This window comes from Vigna umbellata, chromosome 5, assembly GCF_029865625.1.
Source record: "Vigna umbellata cultivar VRB3 chromosome 5, Vumbellata_1.0, whole genome shotgun sequence".
NCBI classification, from domain to species: Eukaryota; Viridiplantae; Streptophyta; class Magnoliopsida; order Fabales; family Fabaceae; genus Vigna; species Vigna umbellata.
The window spans coordinates 52,809,321-52,828,923 of record NC_142169.1 but is presented as its reverse complement, the minus strand read 5'-3'; the positions used below and the strand labels follow the sequence as shown (position 1 = coordinate 52,828,923).

Genomic DNA, 19,603 nt, shown 5'->3' with positions numbered 1-19,603 from the left:
GCCAACACTGATGACCGAAAGCATTGACTTCGCCAATCTCACATCACAAACCCTAATTCACTCCAAATGTTTCGATCCTTCACGTTTTTAAGGAAAATGATAAGCGAATCTATAATGTTCGCAAATTTTTAATTACTCCATCAGGAATAAGCTCAAACTGTTCATAAATATTTTTTGCTATAATATCTTCAATCACAAATAGTCATACAAGAAAATCATTAACTTTATTACTATAACCTTGTAATTAGATGAAGAGTCTTTGTAAAAGAATTTAAATGCTTTGTAATAAAATACACCGTTTGAATACTTTTTTTAAAAAATTAAAATTTTTGAAATTTATAATAATAATTTAATTGCTTAAAATTAGAAAATTTCAAATTTTATATAGTATTTAAAATTCACACTCTCTTCTCTATCAACTTTATATGTCTCTTTTTTCATATATATATATATATATATATATATATATATATATATATATATATATATATATATATATATATATATATATATATATATATATATATATATATATGTTCATGTGGTTGATATTGTTAGCTTAGATTTGTCTAGAACATTATTACTCTTAAAAGATTACTCAAATAGTAGTAGTTGTTATAGTTAAGAGTTTTGAATTAAAAAACATTTTAATTGGTAATACTTTGTTTAAACTTTAAAACATTTGAATGTTTAAACCCGGTTGATCTAGAGCAATCTAATATGTTTGTAATCAAAGTGATTTTGTTTGAATTAAACAATAAAATTACAAAAACTCAAACAAATTCAAAACAACATTCACAATTTTATTTAATGAATAATAAATTCACCCATACCCTATCCAAATACACCTGTCTTTGTCCCTACGTGCTTCATTGAATAATTGTATGTATTTTGTTTAGTACTAATTAACAAATTATTATAAAGTTTTGATATATAAATATCGTAATTCTAATATAGTCACTTAGCTATCTGAGCATTCATACACCACTCAGAAAATTGTACCCATTATGGAAGACTACTAATAAATAGATTAGCAAAGATTATATATTCACAAAGTTTATTTTTATTTAGGGTATCCATTAAATAAAAATAAATAAAATAATCGACAAAATATTACTTTATAACAAATCAATAAATTTAATACAACATTATTCTATTTTTTCTTAAAAATAGAAAAACCAAAAAATTTATTAATTTTTTTATTTTAAATATAAAAGTAATAAACATTGAAAACTTCACTTAAATAACATACTATATTTGATTTAAATTTTGTATATACTTTGAAATAGCTTGTATTGTCATATCAGTATGATATTATACTATTTAATATATTTTGTATTATAGTGTGTTATTAATGTTTGGTTCAAAGAGCGCTTACTCGATGGTGTTTTATTCTTTAAGAACTCTTACGTCAATACGTCAATCACTATTCTTCAACAAGAAAAATCTATTCAATAATGAAGCTTCTTTGGTTACGATATTTTCATAAGTAAAGGAATATCCATATCACGTTCTACTGCCCTTTTTCTTCTCTCACTACTGTTCTTATTCTTCTTGTGATGCACCATCTATCTCATTCACCAACCTCACCACTTTTCACAAGTGATGTGTTTCCTTTACTCTACCAAGTCTTGTTAATTGCTTCCTGTGTTGTGGCAATGAAAAGAAGTGAAAGACTACCTCAGACAAAAGAGTGAGAGCATTGGATTCCATAGTTTTGGTTTCTTGTAATTCAAGTGCAGTTTGTAACTTAGTTATTTTTTGTGTTCAATCGTGTGTTATGCTTACTAAAATACTTTCTGGTGTTGTTTGTGCTTGCATACCGGAGACTCCAATGCTTAGGATCGTAGCTTCCCATGTTTGTTAAGAATTTGGTGCTGTGTCTATTCTTTTGTGGTTGACTTTGTAAACATGTCTATGTAAAACATGTTTTCTTGCCAATTATATACCTTGATTCTTATATAGGATCCTCTGTCACAGGTTGTTGTGTTAACAACATGGCTAAGCTTTCCCCTCTTGAAGAGGCCCTTCTAAAAGGTGACTCCTGTACAAGCAGCAAGTCTGATCCCATTAAGACAAAAGGAAATGAAAATTTAAGCCGAAATTCAAATGCTGGATTTTTCAATATTCTCACTTTCTCGTGGATCAGTCCATTAATAACAGTAGGCAATGAGAGGACTTTAAACCATGAAGACATCCCACGTCTTGGTACTGATGACAGTGCCTACGGGATTTTTCAAACTTTTAGAAGCAAACTAGAGTCAGAGTGTGGTAGTGTTAGGAATGTGACAACTCTTAAGCTGGCCAAGGTTTTATTCTTGTCGACATGGCAAGGGATCTTCTTATCAGGTTTATTTGCATTCTTGTATACGTGTGCTTCTTATGTAGGACCCTTTCTTATTGATATCCTTGTTCAATACCTCAACGGAGAACACATGTTTAAAAATGAAGGATATGTTTTGACTGCGGCATTTATTGCTGCAAAGCTTTTGGAGAGTCTTGCAGACAGGCACTGCATGTTCAGGTTCCAGCAGGTTGGGGTTCAAATTCAATCAAAGTTGGTGGCAATGATCTATGCTAAAGGTTTGACTCTTTCATGTCAATCAATGGAGGTTCATAGCACAGGGGAAATCATCAACTTAATGACTGTTGATGCTTCAAGGATTGGAGAATTTTGTTGGTATATGCATCGACCCTGGATGTGTGTTTTGCAAGTTGCTCTGGCCTTGTTGATTCTCTATAGAAGTGTAGGGGTTGCTTCAATAGCTGCTCTTGCTGCCACTGTAATTGTAATGTTTTTAAACCATCCCGTGGCATCATTGCAAGAAAAGTTTCAAGGCAAGGTAATGGAGTCCAAAGATAATAGAATGAAGGCTACGTCTGAGATTCTTAAGAATATGAGGATTCTAAAACTGCAAGCATGGGAGATGAAGTTCTTATCAAAGATTATTCAGCTTAGGAAAACAGAGGAGATATGGCTGAAGAAATTTCTAGCTGGCTCAGCAGTTGTTAGATTTGTTTTCCATAATGCCCCCACTTTTATCGCAGTGGTTACTTTTGGTACTTGTGTTCTTGTAGGCATCCCACTTGAATCAGGAAAGGTCTTATCTGCACTTGCAACATTCCGAATTCTTCAAATGCCTATCTACGGTCTTCCTGACACGGTTACAATGATTGCACAAAGTAGGATTTCTCTTGAAAGGATTGCATCATTTCTTCGTTTAGAAGAGTTGCAGACTGATGTAGTAGAGAAGCTTCCTTGGGGTAGTTCTGATAAGGCAGTTGAATTAGTAGATGGAAATTTCTCATGGGATTTATCTTCCTCTAATCCAACATTGAAAAACATCAATCTCACAGTTTTTCATGGTACGAGGGTTGCTGTATGTGGTACTGTTGGATCAGGAAAGTCTAGTTTACTTTCTTGCATTATAGGGGAAGTACCAAAGATATCTGGGAGTCTGAAAATATGTGGAACAAAGGCCTATGTTTCTCAATCACCATGGATACAGAGTGGCAAGATAGAAGAGAACATATTGTTTGGTAAAGAGATGGACAGGGAAAAGTATGAGAGGGTGCTAGAAGCATGTTCCTTGAAAAAAGACCTTGAGGTTCTACCATTTGGAGATCAGACCATTGTTGGAGAGAAAGGGATCAATTTGAGTGGTGGACAGAAGCAAAGAGTGCAAATAGCGCGTGCTATATACCAAGATGCTGATATATATCTTTTTGATGATCCATTCAGTGCGGTGGATGCTCATACGGGATCTCATCTTTTTAAGGTGCTATTTTCCAACAGTTTCTTCTTTACAGATTTGGATTCTTCCTTTTTCTTCAATAGATGATATAGTTTAAACGTAGATATGCTAGTTTTCCTTTTGCCTTTGGATACAAAGGCTGTAATCTGATTTTCCCTTTACTCTACACTGTTTCAGGAGTGCTTGCTTGACCTTTTAAAATCCAAAACTGTGATATACGTAACCCATCAAGTAGAATTCTTACCTGATGCTGATCTAATACTGGTGAGTAATTCATAAATTTCATGCTCAGGAACTCAAACATCCACATTTGGTCAATTATTTTGTCTATGTAACAGTAACTTTCTCTTGCTTACAGGTCATGAGAGAAGGAAGAATAACTCAAAAGGGAAAATTCAATGACATTCTCAGGTCAGGGACTGATTTTATGGAACTTGTAGATGCACACAGAGCAGCTTTATCTTCATCAATTAAGTCCCTAGAGAGAAGACCAACATTTAAACAACAAAGTACCACCAAGGAGAACAAAAATTCATTAACTGATTTTGAATATGAGGAAAATGAGGAAAACATTCATGATAAGAAGGATAATAAAGATGACACAAATGAATCAAAAGGACAACTTGTTCAAGAAGAAGAACGGGAAAAGGGTAGAGTTGGGTTTAATGTATACTGGAAATACATCACAACAGCTTATGGAGGAGCTCTTGTGCCCTTCATATTACTAGCTCAGATACTCACCGTGGGTTTTCAAATTGCAAGCAATTACTGGATGACTGTGGCAACTCCTGTTTCAGGAACTGCTGAACCTGATATTGGAAGCCTTACACTTATGCTTGTCTATGTCGCATTGGCAATCGGAAGTTCAATTTTCACCCTTGCCAGAGCATTTATTGCTGTGATAGCTGGATATAAAACAGCCACTGTGCTCTTCAGTAAAATGCATTTCTGTGTTTTTCGAGCACCAATATCTTTTTTTGATGCCACCCCAAGTGGTCGAATCCTGAATAGAGTATGTTATAGTATGTTCATAATTCTTCAATGGTTTAATTTGAAGAGAGAACTTATTTACCTGATCATATTGCTTATTGCATTCTATTAGAGAGTTCAATTCTTTATTTTTTTCCCCTAAATTACTATATTCAATATAGTTTTTCCTTTTGTTGCAGGCTTCAACAGACCAAAGTGAACTAGATATGAGCATTCCATCATTAGTATGGGCAATTACCCTAAATTTGATTCAAATCTTCGGAAATATTGTTATAATTTCTCAAGCGGTATGGCAGGTCTTTCTAGTATTGATTCCTGTAATGGCAGCATGCATATGGTACCAGGTAATTTTATAGATCTGAACTACATTATTCAGCAACAAGAACTGCAGATGTCACCAAGTGAATTTGATTCTGACTTTCATTTCCTCTGTTTAATTTTTCATTGTGCCTGATTTCCTCATCAGTGTTTAAAGAGCACATAATTTTATCATATTTCTCACGTTCAGAGGGAAAATAATATGAATCTGACTGATGTTATTGTGCTAAGATATCATTTATGCTAAAATAGAGCTTCTATAAATGCAGCGATACTATTCTGCATCTGCAAGGGAACTGGCACGATTAGTTGGTACATGTCAAGCTCCAGTTATACAACATTTTTCAGAAACAATTTCAGGATCAACAACCATAAAATGTTTTGAACAAGAATCAAGATTTAATGACATAAATATGAAATTGATAGACAGATATTCCCAACCTAAATTATACAGTGCTGCTGCAATTGAATGGTTGAATTTCAGATTGGATATTTTATCCACTCTCACATTTGCCTTCTGTTTGGTTTTCTTGATATCTTTTCCAAACTCATTTACTGCTCCAGGTGAGTACTTCAAACTGCATACATTTAGTAGTCAAATTTTACTGCTTATGACACTAAAAGCTTTCATTCCCTTTTTCACTTCAATTGTTGTCTTTTTCAAGGCATTGCTGGACTGGCTGTGACATATGGACTTAATCTAAACTCTCTACAAACTAATATAATCTGGTTTCTTTGCACTTTGGAGAACAAAATTATATCTGTTGAAAGAATACTTCAATACACATCTCTCCCAAGTGAAGCTCCTCTTGTGATTAAAGACAACCAGCCGGAATATTATTGGCCATCATTTGGTGAGGTTCATATCCGGGATCTACAGGTATATTCCAATGGTTATTCATTTGTTCCATTATGAATTGAAGGCTACAATTATATTTTCTTGGTGGTATACAACTGTAATCAGGAGCTGGGTTATGCAGGTTCGATATGCTCCTCACTTGCCTATTGTTCTACGAGGCCTTACTTGCACTTTTACTGCTGGATCAAAAACTGGTATTGTAGGAAGAACAGGAAGTGGAAAAACAACTCTAGTGCAAACACTTTTCCGACTTGTTGAACCTGTTGCGGGACAAATATTGATAGATAGCATTAACATCACTTCGATTGGAATTCATGATTTGAGGTCCAGACTAAGCATTATTCCTCAAGAGCCAACAATGTTTGCAGGGACTGTAAGAAGCAACCTGGATCCACTGGAAGAGTACACAGATGAACAGATTTGGCAGGTAAGTTGAGTTTGTTTGATATTAGGAAGAACTCATCTCTTTAGTTCCTGCATGGTATACATACTAATTTTTTTTAAGACATGTTTTCAGGCTTTAGAGATGTGCCAACTTGGAGATGATGTAAGGAAAAAAGAAGGGAAACTTGACTCCACAGGTTTGACTTCTCAAAACTTTGAACATAGACATAACAGGTGTTACAAGTCACAATCATATGCCTAAATGAAATGGGAGCGTATTACTTATCATTATGAGCTTTTACAGTTACTGAAAATGGAGAAAATTGGAGCATGGGTCAAAGGCAATTGGTCTGCCTTGGCCGTGTTCTACTGAAGAAAAGCAAGATCTTGGTGCTTGATGAAGCTACTGCATCTGTTGACACAGCCACAGATAATATTATTCAGCAAACAGTTAAGCATCATTTTGCAGAATGCACAGTCCTCACCATTGCTCATAGGATAACTTCAATCATTGACAGTGACATGGTTCTGTTTTTAAATCAAGGTAAGCATCACTCTGTCTCTTTCTTCTTGCCAATGTGGTCTTGTCTTAACTTCAATCATATGATTTCGTTTCATATTGATGCTTCAGGGTTGATTGAAGAATATGATTCACCAAAGAAACTGCTTAAGAACAAATCTTCATCTCTAGCTCTACTGGTTGCTGAATACACAAGGAGATCAGACTCTGGTTTTGGAAATTAAATTCAAACTGATTTTAAATTTTCCTCAAACCAGATATATTTGTAATATGTAACATGTATAATCCTACCTTGCTGAACTGCGGTAGAGATTTTCTAAAGCCTTTTCCCAGTGGGTTGTATCGCCAACCCATTTCCTTATATTAAAAATAAAAAAAAATAACTTAAAAAATTAATTTTTTATTATATTATTTAAATAATGTAAATATATAATAGCAATATAACTAAATTATTAATAATTTAGTTTTAATTATTAATTATAATAAAATAAAATAATATTTATATGACTAAATGTGTCTTTTATATATATATATATATATATATATATATATATATATATATATATATATATATAAGACATTTGATTATATAAATACTGTATAAGTTTTTGATTGATAGAGTAATATTTAAGAAAAAAGAAATTTGAAAAACAAAAATTAAAAAAAAAAAAGAACCATTTTAACCTGCTTTATTATGATATTATTTCTGATATATTTTCATAATTTTTTTGGCATCTTTCTAAATGATTATTTTAATTTTTTTGTGAAAATGATTTTTGATTTATCTGTTTTGGATCCTAGATTAAGTTTTTAAAAATTGTTGGATCATGATATCTGGAACTGGATTTCCAAAACGAAGTTTCTTAAATGAGATTTTCAGAATGTATGAAATGTATTTTTGAAGAATTTTTCTGAAGCAAAATTTCAAACAAATTTTTTGGAATATATAATACTTTCCAAAATAATTTTTTAAGAATGAGCTTTTTAAACTAACTTTTTAAAACACATTAAAATACTTTTAAAAAGAACTTTTCAAAATACAATAAAATACTTTTAAAAAGAACTTTTCAAAATACAATAAAATACGTTCTAAAATACATTAAAGTACGCAAGACACATATGTAACTCACTAGTGGAAACCATAGGACTGGGTACACTTAACTAAAAAAACTTAAACTATATTTTTTAAACTTAAAAAAACTTAAACTATAGTTTATCTGTATTTTTTTAAACTTAAAAAATTTAAACTAATTATATTTATTAACAGTTCAGTTTAAAAATATTGAACTGTTTTATTTTGAGTATAGTTAACTGTGGTTTCAGTTTTTCCAATTCATTTCTCAATCACAATTTCTCAATCAAAATTGGGTTTTTCTATTTCCTTTCTCCATCAATTTTTTCTCCGGACCTCTCGTTACGTACTGTTCGTCAAAGGCTCGCTCGCCACCGTTGAAGGTTCACTGTCATCGAAGGTTCGCAGTTGTTGAAGACTCGCGGTCTTCGAAGACTCGTCGTTGTCGAAAGCTCGCCGCTAAAAAATGGAATTATTGACAACAACAATACGTCGAAAGCAGGCAAAATTTTTCGGTAAAGGTTGTTTTTTGATGGATTACCGACAACCTCGTCAACACTAGTGGAAGAAAATGATTGGTGCTTGATAGTACCTTTTCGCGCAGTGTAATTTGCATCAAGTTGTCATGCCCCACAGATTGGTCCTTTTTTCTTCCCACGGTCGACGTCAATCCAACACTTGTCCTAATCATGTTATTATTGTCCTACTCATAATTGGAAAAGTGAGCAACTATTTTATGTGTAATTGTGTTATGTAAATATATTTAAGAACTTTGTTTTGTAAATATTACATTGAGAAACTTTTTAATGTGTTAATAATAGAAACAACATTGATTATTTTGGTCGTTATTAATTCTTCAGACTGTATTTTGCAAATGAATTTTACGTAGGTCTGGATATGGATAATAATATGTACAGATAAAACATTCTAAAAAAAAGTACTTTTTATACTGGTTAAAGCCAAAGTAGGTATAAAAAAGTATCATTTTTTACATCGGTTCTAGCACCAATAGGTTTAAAAAGGGAGATTTTTTGTCTAAGAAAAAAGGATTTTTTGTCTAAGAAAAAAGAGTTTTTTTATACCTTCACAGAGAAGCAGGTATAAAAGTCATACTTTTATACCTGTTCTAAGCAGATCCGGTGTAGAAAGTAAGCTTTTATACTATTCCTATAACAAGTATAAAAGTTAAAAACTTTCTATACCCCCTGCTTCTATATCTGCTCAAAAATCGGTGTAAAAAGTCTTTTTAAACAGGTATAAAAAACCCTTTTTGGCATAGTGTGACGAACCTGTGATTGCTTAGCGCACGAGCCTTGCTCCAATCTGACCTATGAGAGTCTACTTGAAAAGTCTCCTGTTCAACATTATGCACAGTGTCAGTAAAGGATAAATTAGAACAAGTTCCGAGATCTTTCATCAATAAACTAGCTAGATCCCTTTCGAAGATGAGTTTGTTGAAAAACCACATCAACATGCATAGCCTGTCCCAATTCTTGTGCCTGTAATAGACTATGGAGTTATATACTTCACAATTAAATTTAAAATACATAAGTTATATGGATACAAAATTAGTGAAGTTTTGTATCATACGAAGGACATGCTCATGAACGGTAGTTGATCCACCTATATGCAGGGTCCCACCCTTTTTTGAATCTTTATTCCTTTGGGCATTAACCCATTTATTGCGATAATCTGGAAAATTCCAATGTACTAGCAAGGAGCTCCAAATGTGCTCCACAATCCAATAAGGGTGTTATCCTACATTGCTTAAATCTCTAAACCTCTCAGATAGCTTATGAGATGCTTTAGTGTGAAATTTCTATGAATTTCACTTTCATGTTCAAGTCTCCACCGAACCATCATTTGTGACTATAAATCATACACAAATGATGTTCATGTACTATGTTTTGCATTTGAATTAACATACATATATAGGAAATGAAAATTAGTTTCATGAAGTTTCACCTTAAATCGTTGTCAAAATGAATCTTTATCTTTAGGAGGTATTGCTCCCCATGTTGGCCAAGGCTTTAGAAATTTTTGCTTAATAGACCTTGTGATGACTTGAGAAGTAACTCTAGATAGAAGAAACTTGCATATAAATACATCAAAGTAATCAAAATTAAGGCAAGGCTTAAACAAGTCATGACATAGAAATTAGTTACAAAGATTTTCGGGTATTACCCTCATCCATAAGGTTCAATCATGGGTCGATCATGAAGAGGAGGGTCAACACCATCACCAACTGAATCAGGATCAACAGACTGTGTGGGAATCACCATAACCAAGACCATCAAATATCTAAATGTTGAGGTGGATATAGAAGTAGGGTCAAAAGGTGTCACAATGAATGTAGAAGGTGTGAGATCAATATGAGGGTCTATGGTATGAAGATGATGGTATATTTTAGTGTATTAAAACTTCCTCACAGTATTCACAGTTCAAGAAATCCAATTCTCACATTTATATGCATAATTTCACCAGTTCTTAAAAGCTTATTTGCATTCATTTAGGTTCAATTAGTCACTTTCTAATTTCATTCATATTTTAAGCATTTTAGTGTTTCAAGAGTCATTTAGTGTCATATTATACATGATGAGATAGTATAGTATAAATATCATTCCATGCATGAAAACTAAGAAAACCCAAAAATTCTGCATAGTTTGGTTTTGTTGTGAAATTTTGTATTGACTAACTTTATTGCCAATTCTGATACAACCATTGTTTTTACATTTTTTTTTCATATTTGATTAAGTTTCTGCATTGCATTTCATATCATAAGGAATATAGAAACATAATTCAATCATAAGTGTTATCAGACTCCATTTTAAACTACCTTTGTTGTCAAAATTGGTGTGAAAGTGATTTTGTGATTCTTAAGTTTCTAATTCATTTTGAGCATTCATTTAGCATGTTCATGTAATTTGAATTGCACAATACTTAGGTTTGTTCATTCAAGAAACACTTAGTGAAACCTAGGGTTTCATTGAGACATTTCATCAAATAATAACCAATGTTAGGAGGATCATGAAGCACATATATTGCCTCTTAATGCAAAAATTCCTCTTTCTTCACTTCCTAGTGTCCCTCTTTGTTGTCCATGTACCCTTATTCTGTCTTTGTACTATAAAACTAGGTTTTCAATTTATACAATGAATGTTATCACTTGAAGAGTTTACTATAAAAGGAACATAAGTCTAATAACTAACAACTGCATTTCCAACAACTGTGTAGAAATAGATTGACTTAGTTTCTCAACCAAGAGGGGGTGAATTGGTTTTGTTTTATAAAAATTGTTCTTTGAAAAATATTTTCAAAATCTTTAAGCCTTTCTTGGAATGCAAGCAAATAAAGAATGCAAGGAAATAAAAGAGATAAAGGATAGAAAGAACAACACCAAGGTTTATACTGGTTCAGCCTCAATGCCTACATCCAGTCTCCTTTCAATCAACTTGAGATTGAAAGCAAATCCACTATATAGATCGAGTTTTATAGCAAGCATTACAGAGACACCCTCTCAATGTATTCTCATCTCTAACTCCAAATCTACTATAGTAAAACACAAAAAGAACAATCCTCTTTTTGCAACCCCTTTGAGATACCACACTCAAAGTAACCAAAACTCCAAAGTTCTCTTATTGGCCAACAGCAACAGGGAAACCACAATCTCACAAGCAATAGGTCGAACAAGTGGAGGGGGTGGTTTGTGGATAATTTGTGACTTGAAATTAACAAACTAAAACATGAAATCGAACACTAATTGAAAATGATTGGTCACTAACTCAATTACAATGCTTCCAATCACAGATTAACAACAAATAAACACTACTCTCACCCATAATCCAACACGAATTAACCAACTAAGCGAAGGTTAATCCGGTCTTCAAAAACGTGAGCTAAGCAAACACATTGCACAAGTCTAATCAATTCTGCACCCATAGTCCAATTAACTAAGCGAAAATCAAACACCAATTAGGCAACTAAGCGTATACCTAATTGCAAGCACAAAACCAAATCAACTTCATGCAAAGCAAGAATAGCACCATCAAAACGGTCCAAATATCTCAAGGAAACGATGCAATTTCGCTAATGACCAACTAAGCAGACTTAAGCTAACATTAAAACGTAATTAAAGCAGCAAAACAAAACTATATACAACATTAATTTGAAACGAAAGTGGACAAAATGGAATTGCAAAACAGATTCAAAACCGCAACAAAATTCGAAAAAGAGAATGAGGGAAAGGAGAGGTGTTTTGCCCCCTTTGGGTACTAAAACCCTAGTTCCAAAGTCAGCCCACAAATTGGGCTTTTACAATTTTGACCCAAAATAACCCAATGGTGCAAATATGTCCAAAAGTACACTAAAAATGAATTTATAATTGAATTAAATCTAAAACGCCTATGTGGAGAGTGATTATTGACGTTTTTGCCCTCTTAAAGTCCCAAAATAATATTCCAAATAATTCTTTGCAATTAATAATGGAAATAATTAGCCTAAGTTAATTCAAAATAATTAAAATAAAAATTATTGGTCAAATTAAGCCCAAATATCAAAACTTAGGAAATATTGGACAATTAAGCACAATTTTCTAATCAAATGTAGTACAAAAAGCTAAGTGAATTGTAGAAAATATTGATTCATCAGAGTTCACTCTCATGGGTATCACTAAAGTGTCATACTTCTACACCTGTTTGCAGTCCCCTATCTTGCAACCAAGCATATCTCACAACCTCAAAAGATCTTTTCCTAATGTTTTTAACTACAATCTTCAAGGGCGTAAAAATTCAGGTGTACAAGTTTATTTTAACTTGTAAAACAATTTTCATTGTTCTTTGTTCTTTGTTATCTTCTAATATAATGGGTTGGCATTATCTTCCAAGGATAATACTTAAAGAGAAATTTCAATTACCCTCAATGATAGTCATGTTTTTGAATAAAACAACATCATACACAAAAACAAAACAACATTGACCTCAATTTTAACACACTATGAAATTAAAATGCACAAACAAAGGTTAATGCATATCATTGCATACTGTCAACACCCAATTTCGTCCGGATAACTAAATAATATAGGTCTTTCTTTTTTTTATTGTGTCTTATTTTATTTTATGTTTTTTTATATAATTTTAATTTTGTTTTTATTATTATTATTTTATTTTATTTTTTATTTGATTTGGTTTTCTATATTATTATTTAAAAAAAAAAAAAGAAAACAAAAGAAAAAGAAAAAAGGAAGCAGGACACACGCTCCCTGGCTCTCCACCCCTCTGCTCCACACACACCCGTAACCACCCCAACAACTTTTCCTTTTTCACTCCCAACTCCATTACCTCCAAGGGGGAGGGCTCTCCGCATCACACAACACTCAATCCTCCTCCATTCTCTATCAATGCTGGCAACTCATATACACCCATTACCATAGCCATAGGGACCGGCGATCGGAACCTACCATTTTTTCATCCATTTCCTCTTCATTTTCATCTCCAACGCCTTGTACCACGGCCTAACCTCAAACAGCCTCCATCCCAGCCATCATCAACTTCTTCTCTCGTCACCATGAAACCCCATTCTTCTTCATCACTTTCATCTCATACACCGTCTCAAACACCGCGGCAGCACCCATCATCTTCATCCTTTTTCTTCTTCATCTCTAACATCCCTCGGCATCACACCCAACTACATACTCCTTCATCATAAATCATCTCCGAAACCTAACACTACCAACCCACTACTCAACCAGATTTCCCGTCATCATCCTGCCTCCATCACGCCTCACTTTCATCATCCAATTTCAAATTCAAATTCAATCATCTTCAACTCTCACAGCGCACACTGTAATTTCCTCTATCACGCACATCCCCTGAAACTTACCATTCCTAACTACCTAAATACAAAAACAGAAAATAGATAAAGGAGAAGGGGAGGGTCCATCGGCGGCGACTTCCAAGGCTGTCGGCGTCGTGGTTGAGAACGGATCCGGGGTATTTGGGGGGTGTCGGCGACGCAGGAGGTGGTGGCACGAGAGGCTGGGTCGACGGTGAGAAGAGAGGGAGAGAGGCCAGAAGCAACTTGCGGCGGTCTGCTTGGAGGAGGCGACGGCCAGAACTGCTCCGACGGGCGTGAACGGCGTCGCCGGCAGCGGTCCTGGTGGCGCTTAGCATCGCCGGCGAAGCTTCGGACGAGATAGAGGATCCTCCCGCAGCGGCTGTGACGTGGGTGGCGTAGGTAGGTGGCTCAGGAATCTCTCGTCACGTGTACACCTCCATTCTGTTAGGGCTTAAACCCATATGTTCCTGCCAATAAAAAAAAAGAGAAAAAAGATTTGGACCTAACATATATTTCGAGATGCACCTCCCATTTCTCATCCTTACACCCCTGACAGCATTGGCCCAAGCAAAGGAGCCTCATTTCTTCTTCGCACCCCTGGTTTTTAATCTCTATACCCCTATTCTTGTTGGGCTGTTTCTCTTGCTTCATTTTTATGCTTTTGTTTCTTTATTTTTATTAGTATTTGTTTGGTTATTAGTTTTTACTGTATGTAACCCCTTGTATGATAACCCCACTCCTAGATCTTGTCTTTTATTTTCATTTTAGTTTATTTGCTGCACTTTAAACACGAAAATAACGATAATAAAAAATAATAATAAAAAAAATTACAAAAATATTTTAAAGGTTTAAGCACACGTGTGACCGCTCGCGTCGTCCTTGTGCTAAAAACCTTTTCTTCTTTTCTTAAATAAATATACAAAAATATATTTTAAAGGTTTAAGCACACGTGTGACCGCTCGCGTCGTCCTTGTGCTAAAAACCTCTTCTTCTTCCTTAAATAAAATAATAAAAATTACAAAAATACGTTTTAAAGGTTTAAGCGCACGTGTGACCGCTCGCGTCGTCCTTGTGCTAAAAACCTTTTCTTCCTTCCTTAAAGAAATTTACAAAAATATGTTTTAAAGGTTTAAGCACACGTGTGACCGCTCGCGTCGTCCTTGTGCTAAAAACCTTTTCTTCCTTCCTTAAATAAATTTACAAAAATATGTTTTAAAGGTTTAAGCACACGTGTGACCGCTCGCGTCGTCCTTGTGCTAAAAACCTTTTCTTCCTTCCTTAAATAAATTTACAAAAATATGTTTTAAAGGTTTAAGCACACGTGTGACCGCTCGCGTCGTCCTTGTGCTAAAAACCTTTTTCTTCTTTTCTTAAATAAAATTTCAAAAATACGTTTAAAGGTTGAACACTCGTGTGATCGTTCGCATCGTCCTAGTGTTCAATACTTTTCTCTCTTATTTACGTAATATTAAACGAGGGTATGAGTGCTCGTGCGATCGTCCGCATCAGCCTAGCACTCATTGCTCTCAAGTCTTCCTAAATAAGCAGATAACAGTATGAGTGCTCGTGTGATCGTTCGCATCGTCCTAGTGCTTAATATCGTTATCTCTCTTTTCAAAAATAATTAAAAGTATTTAAATATCATTTTAAAGGAATGAGTACTCGTGCGACCGTTCGCGTCGGCCTAGTACTCGTTACCTTCTTTTTTCTCGAAAATATTAAAAATATAAAATCTCCAAAAATTAAAAACATCTGCTTTTCCAAACAACAAACAATCTTTTAGCTAGAACTACGTAACCCTGATTTCTCATTTTGAATGAGAATACGTAGGAGCAAGGTCAATCCTTGTCGGGCCCAAAAAACTAAAAAATATGTTTTGTTTATTTAGAATTTTATTTTAGGGATAATTAAACATTTTTTGAAAACCACATCAAAGTCGCGTATTTAGTTAAAGGTACTGCCTTAGGGCAGGCGTTGTAGGGTGCTAATACCTTCCCTACACGTAACCGACTCCCGAACCCAATCTTTGGTTTTCGTGGACCGTGCTTTATCGTTTTGAGGTTTTTCCATAGTTTTCCATAATAAACTATGGTGGCGACTCCAAAATCTCTTTTCAAAACCCGTTTCTTTTTTGGATCGTCGTCCCGTCGCGATTCCGGTTGCGACAGATGGCGACTCCACTGGGGAACTGTTAGAGAGTCGAGCCATTTAATTAGATGCGCGAATTTGATGTGGTTTTGCTTTGTGTTTTTCTTTCCCTTTTTTCTATTTTATGCTCGAGATTTGGAATAACTGCAATAACTGTTGAATATTGAACCCTAGGGTAGAAACCATGTTTATATCTGCCTGGGAATTTTTCTGGTTGTTTTGCAGGTGAGGGTTTGGGTATGCATTGCATTCTCCCTTCACACACGCACTTTCGGCATATCATGAGTGGGGCCCTATACCCGGGTCCGAGCGTAACTTAGAATTAGAGGAGTTGTGTAGCGGTGTCACTCTGGGATGTACTTCCTGTTTGGCTATCGTGAGAACTCCAGCTAGAGTCTGTTCTCTTCATATGTGTTTCCACACCTAGTTGATTACTCGACTGTTGTGGAGATACTATAAAGGGGGCCATAGCTCTAGTGACCGTTGATCTTTAGGTTCAGGTAACCATCCTTGTGAGATTCCATATACTTAACCTTAGATCTTAAGTGTTCGACCTTCATTAGGGCACAAAGGGAGATGTGTGCAGTCTTATAACCCTCATTTTTGCTTAATAAAATCAAGCACCTTGTACATATCTTTATACCTTTTTTATACACCTTTTTCTTTTATTTCTTTCTTTTTCTCATGCATTTTTATGGTCTTATCACTGATTCTAGTCAAAAATTATAAATTTGTGATTAAGCCTTTGAGATAAAATGGAAATTAACATGAGATCTGAAGTCAAGGGGGGTTCAAGTTCAGACATTTTAAAGGAAAGGATAGCCATGGAAGTAAAGGAGGGTAATATGGATGGCCTGAGAGAACCGCTGAAGAAAATGGAGACAACCCAAGAGGATACATTCAGGAAGGAGTATGGGAATTTGTTGAGCCTGTTAGAGGTGGAAGTTCAAACACCGGCCATTACTCTTTTAGCCCAGTCTTATGAACCACCATTGAGGTGCTTCACTTTCCAAGATTTCCAACTAGTGCCACCAGTGGAAGAATTCGAGCAAGTCTTAAATTTGGAAAAAAAACTCCATACAACTACTTTGAGCAGTATATCCTTGTCTTGCAGTGAGCGAGGATCAGGAAAATACACCTAATGAAGTTGGAAAGCGAGTTCAATCAAGGGCAAAGTGAGGGGCCTTCCTCAAAGATACTTATAGGAATACCTACATCATTTGGCTTAAGAGGAAAATTGGGAAATGTTTACGAATGTATTAGCTCTTCTCCTCTATGGTGTCACGCTTTCTCCTAAATGTCAAGAACCTCGTCGACTATGCCGCTATGAATACATTCGTGGGATACGAAGAGCGCTGTGAGAATCCAGTCGCTACCATCCTGGCTGAAGTTCATGGGACCCTTAATCATTGTTATGAGTTGAAGGGAGGGAAAGTGTTATGTTGTGTTCATCTCCCGCGTGACTGAGGACGCCTTAAAGGCCACCTGTCCCATGTTTGAGCTATGGCAGTATAAACCAAATGTGAAAGGGGCAAATGAATGGGCGCAACTTTGTACAAGTTTAAACAAAGAACAATTTAAATGGTGTGTCCCTTGGCAGCATAGATCGCAAATTATATATCATTTGCAGGAGCTAAAAATGAGCTTGGAAGAGTCTCCAACAAAATTATAGAGATGAATCAAGCTCGTCACACATGCAGAAACGCTTGGCGCAAGGGTGACGCCAAGTGAACGTTCGTCCAGCTCTCAAAAGACAACGCTCGTCCTGAAGCAGAAGAGGACGCTCGTTTTGAAGGAGACGTTCGTCCAGATGACGTGAGAAGAGGATGTTCGTCCAGGACTCTTAGAGAGGACGATCGTCGAGGTAGAAATGGACGCTCGTCACATAGCGAGCGCACACAAGTATCGCGGACGCTCGTTGATAGAGAACGAACGGCAGAAGAAGCACAGGACGCTCGTCGCAAGAATGGCTGCTCGACCAGACCTCTCGCACAAGTGGACGCTCGTCCTAGACGCTCGTCCAGACATGTTAACGCTTGTTCAGAAAGGCAGCTCGTGCAGGACGCTCGTCACTTAGCGAGCGCACGCTCGTTTCATGGCGAACGGACGCTCGTTGACAATGAAAGTGGACGCTCGTGTAGCAGAAAACGTTCGATCAGATAGTGGACGCTCGTCCAGACATCCAACGCTCGCACATGGACGCTCGCCGAACACAGCGCTCGTCCAGAAGAGGACGTTCGTCCACATTCGTCGGCACGTTCGTCCAGAAATGGGACGCTCGTCCAGGAACGCTCGTCCAGTCGGTGAAGAGGACGCTCGTTGCAGGCCGCTCGTCCAGAACGCTCGTACAAGTGGACGCTCGTCCAGAATCCAGTCGCTCGTTCAGAATTGAGACGTTCGTCCATTAGGACGCTCGTCCACGTTGGTCCAGCAGAAGCACGTTAGTCCAGCAAGTGGACGCTCGTCACCAAGAGAATGCTCGTCCAGCGCTCGTCCAACGCTCGTCGAAGGACGCTCGTCGAGAATTGGGTCGCTCGTCCAGAATCCAGTCGCTCGTTCAGAATTGAGACGTTCGTCCATTGGGACGCTCGTCCACGTTGGTCCAGCAGAAGCACGTTAGTCCAGCAAGTGGACGCTCGTCACCAAGAGAATGCTCGTCCAGCGCTCGTCCAACGCTCGTCCAAGGACGCTCGTCCAGAATTGGGTCGCTCGTCCAGAAAATTGGACGCTCGTCCAGAATTGTATCGCTCGTCCAGAAAATTGGACGCTCGTCCAGAATTGGGCCGCTTGTCCAGAATTTGGACGCTCGTCCAGAGATGACCCGTGACTCAATTCTTGTACCCTTCTTTATATCAGAATCCAGAGGCAGTTGGAAAGGGGATCTAGAACGGGGAGGAGACCAGGGACGCTGCTGCAGCTGCTCCAAGGGGCTTCCATGGTGGAAAAAATCCAATTTCCACCACCCAATCCATCATTTCTCTCTTCTATGTTGTATATGTGTAGCTAAAACACCATTTCACTGGGGTTGAGAGGAGACACGAGATAATGGACTTTTAATAAAGATTCCCTTGGCCAATGAATCGTAGAGAGGGTTAGGACAATCAAGTTACCATTCAAGTCGATCCCTCCTTACCGAAGCAAAAAAAAAAAAAAACTTCGTAGTGCTGAGCAGCGGATGGAATCAGCGGTTGAGAAGTTGGAAAAATGTAGCATCAAGTTAAAAAGGAGACATCTGTAAATATTGATCTATAAGAGTATTTCGTGGAACAAGGACAACTTACAAAGAAGTGGAAGAGAAGTCTCTCATAGCTAGCTTCCCTTGCCGATGAAGTCATTGAAAACGTCCCTAAGTTCTTAGCTGATGCTGAGTCTGTAATGTCAATCATCAACCCGCCTAAGGGGATTGAAACATTCCTCAATTGCTGCAAGAAACTGATAAGAGAAATGAAGAATGTGATGGCTAAAGCCTGAGGTGGTTGACCAAGACTTCCTGTGTCTCACGTTTTGGGGACTTCTGAATGATGAACCGCCTTATGGACTCCGTTTCGTGTTAATTTCCAAATTATACCAAGGCAAAATTTTCACAGCTTTATAATTTCTGACTAGAGTATTTGAACTACATTGTCTCTTCTTTTTCTTTTCATTTTCATTTTCATTTTCTTAAATTGTTTCAAAAAAAAAAAAAAATATACCTAAACATCCAAGATACCCTAAAGGACTCGAAC

The 19,603-nt window shown here is 36.2% G+C and overlaps 1 protein-coding gene across 1 annotated transcript; it reads left to right on the top strand.

Annotated features, from left to right (window-relative positions):
* Positions 1-1,525: 1,525 nt before the first annotated feature.
* LOC124834349 (ABC transporter C family member 3-like) lies at positions 1,526-7,222 on the top strand. The gene is made up of 11 exons (XM_088115795.1): positions 1,526-1,693; positions 1,981-3,779; positions 3,933-4,019; positions 4,114-4,767; positions 4,925-5,089; positions 5,333-5,627; positions 5,729-5,943; positions 6,044-6,349; positions 6,440-6,503; positions 6,611-6,850; positions 6,938-7,222. Exons 2-11 carry the CDS (start codon positions 1,998-2,000, stop codon positions 7,048-7,050), a joined length of 3,921 nt encoding a protein of 1,306 aa, XP_087971921.1. The 5' UTR covers positions 1,526-1,693; positions 1,981-1,997; the 3' UTR covers positions 7,051-7,222.
* Positions 7,223-19,603: the final 12,381 nt, after the last annotated feature.

Bases quoted from the DNA above. Each gene is read 5' to 3' on its own strand.
- LOC124834349 (XM_088115795.1), top strand. From the start codon at position 1,998: ATGGCTAAGCTTTCCCCTCTTGAAGAGGCCCTTCTAAAAGGTGACTCC. The intron at 5,628-5,728 runs GTGAGTACTTCA...GTCTTTTTCAAG, and splicing joins AAACTCATTTACTGCTCCAG to GCATTGCTGGACTGGCTGTG. The intron at 6,350-6,439 runs GTAAGTTGAGTT...ACATGTTTTCAG, and splicing joins CAGATGAACAGATTTGGCAG to GCTTTAGAGATGTGCCAACT.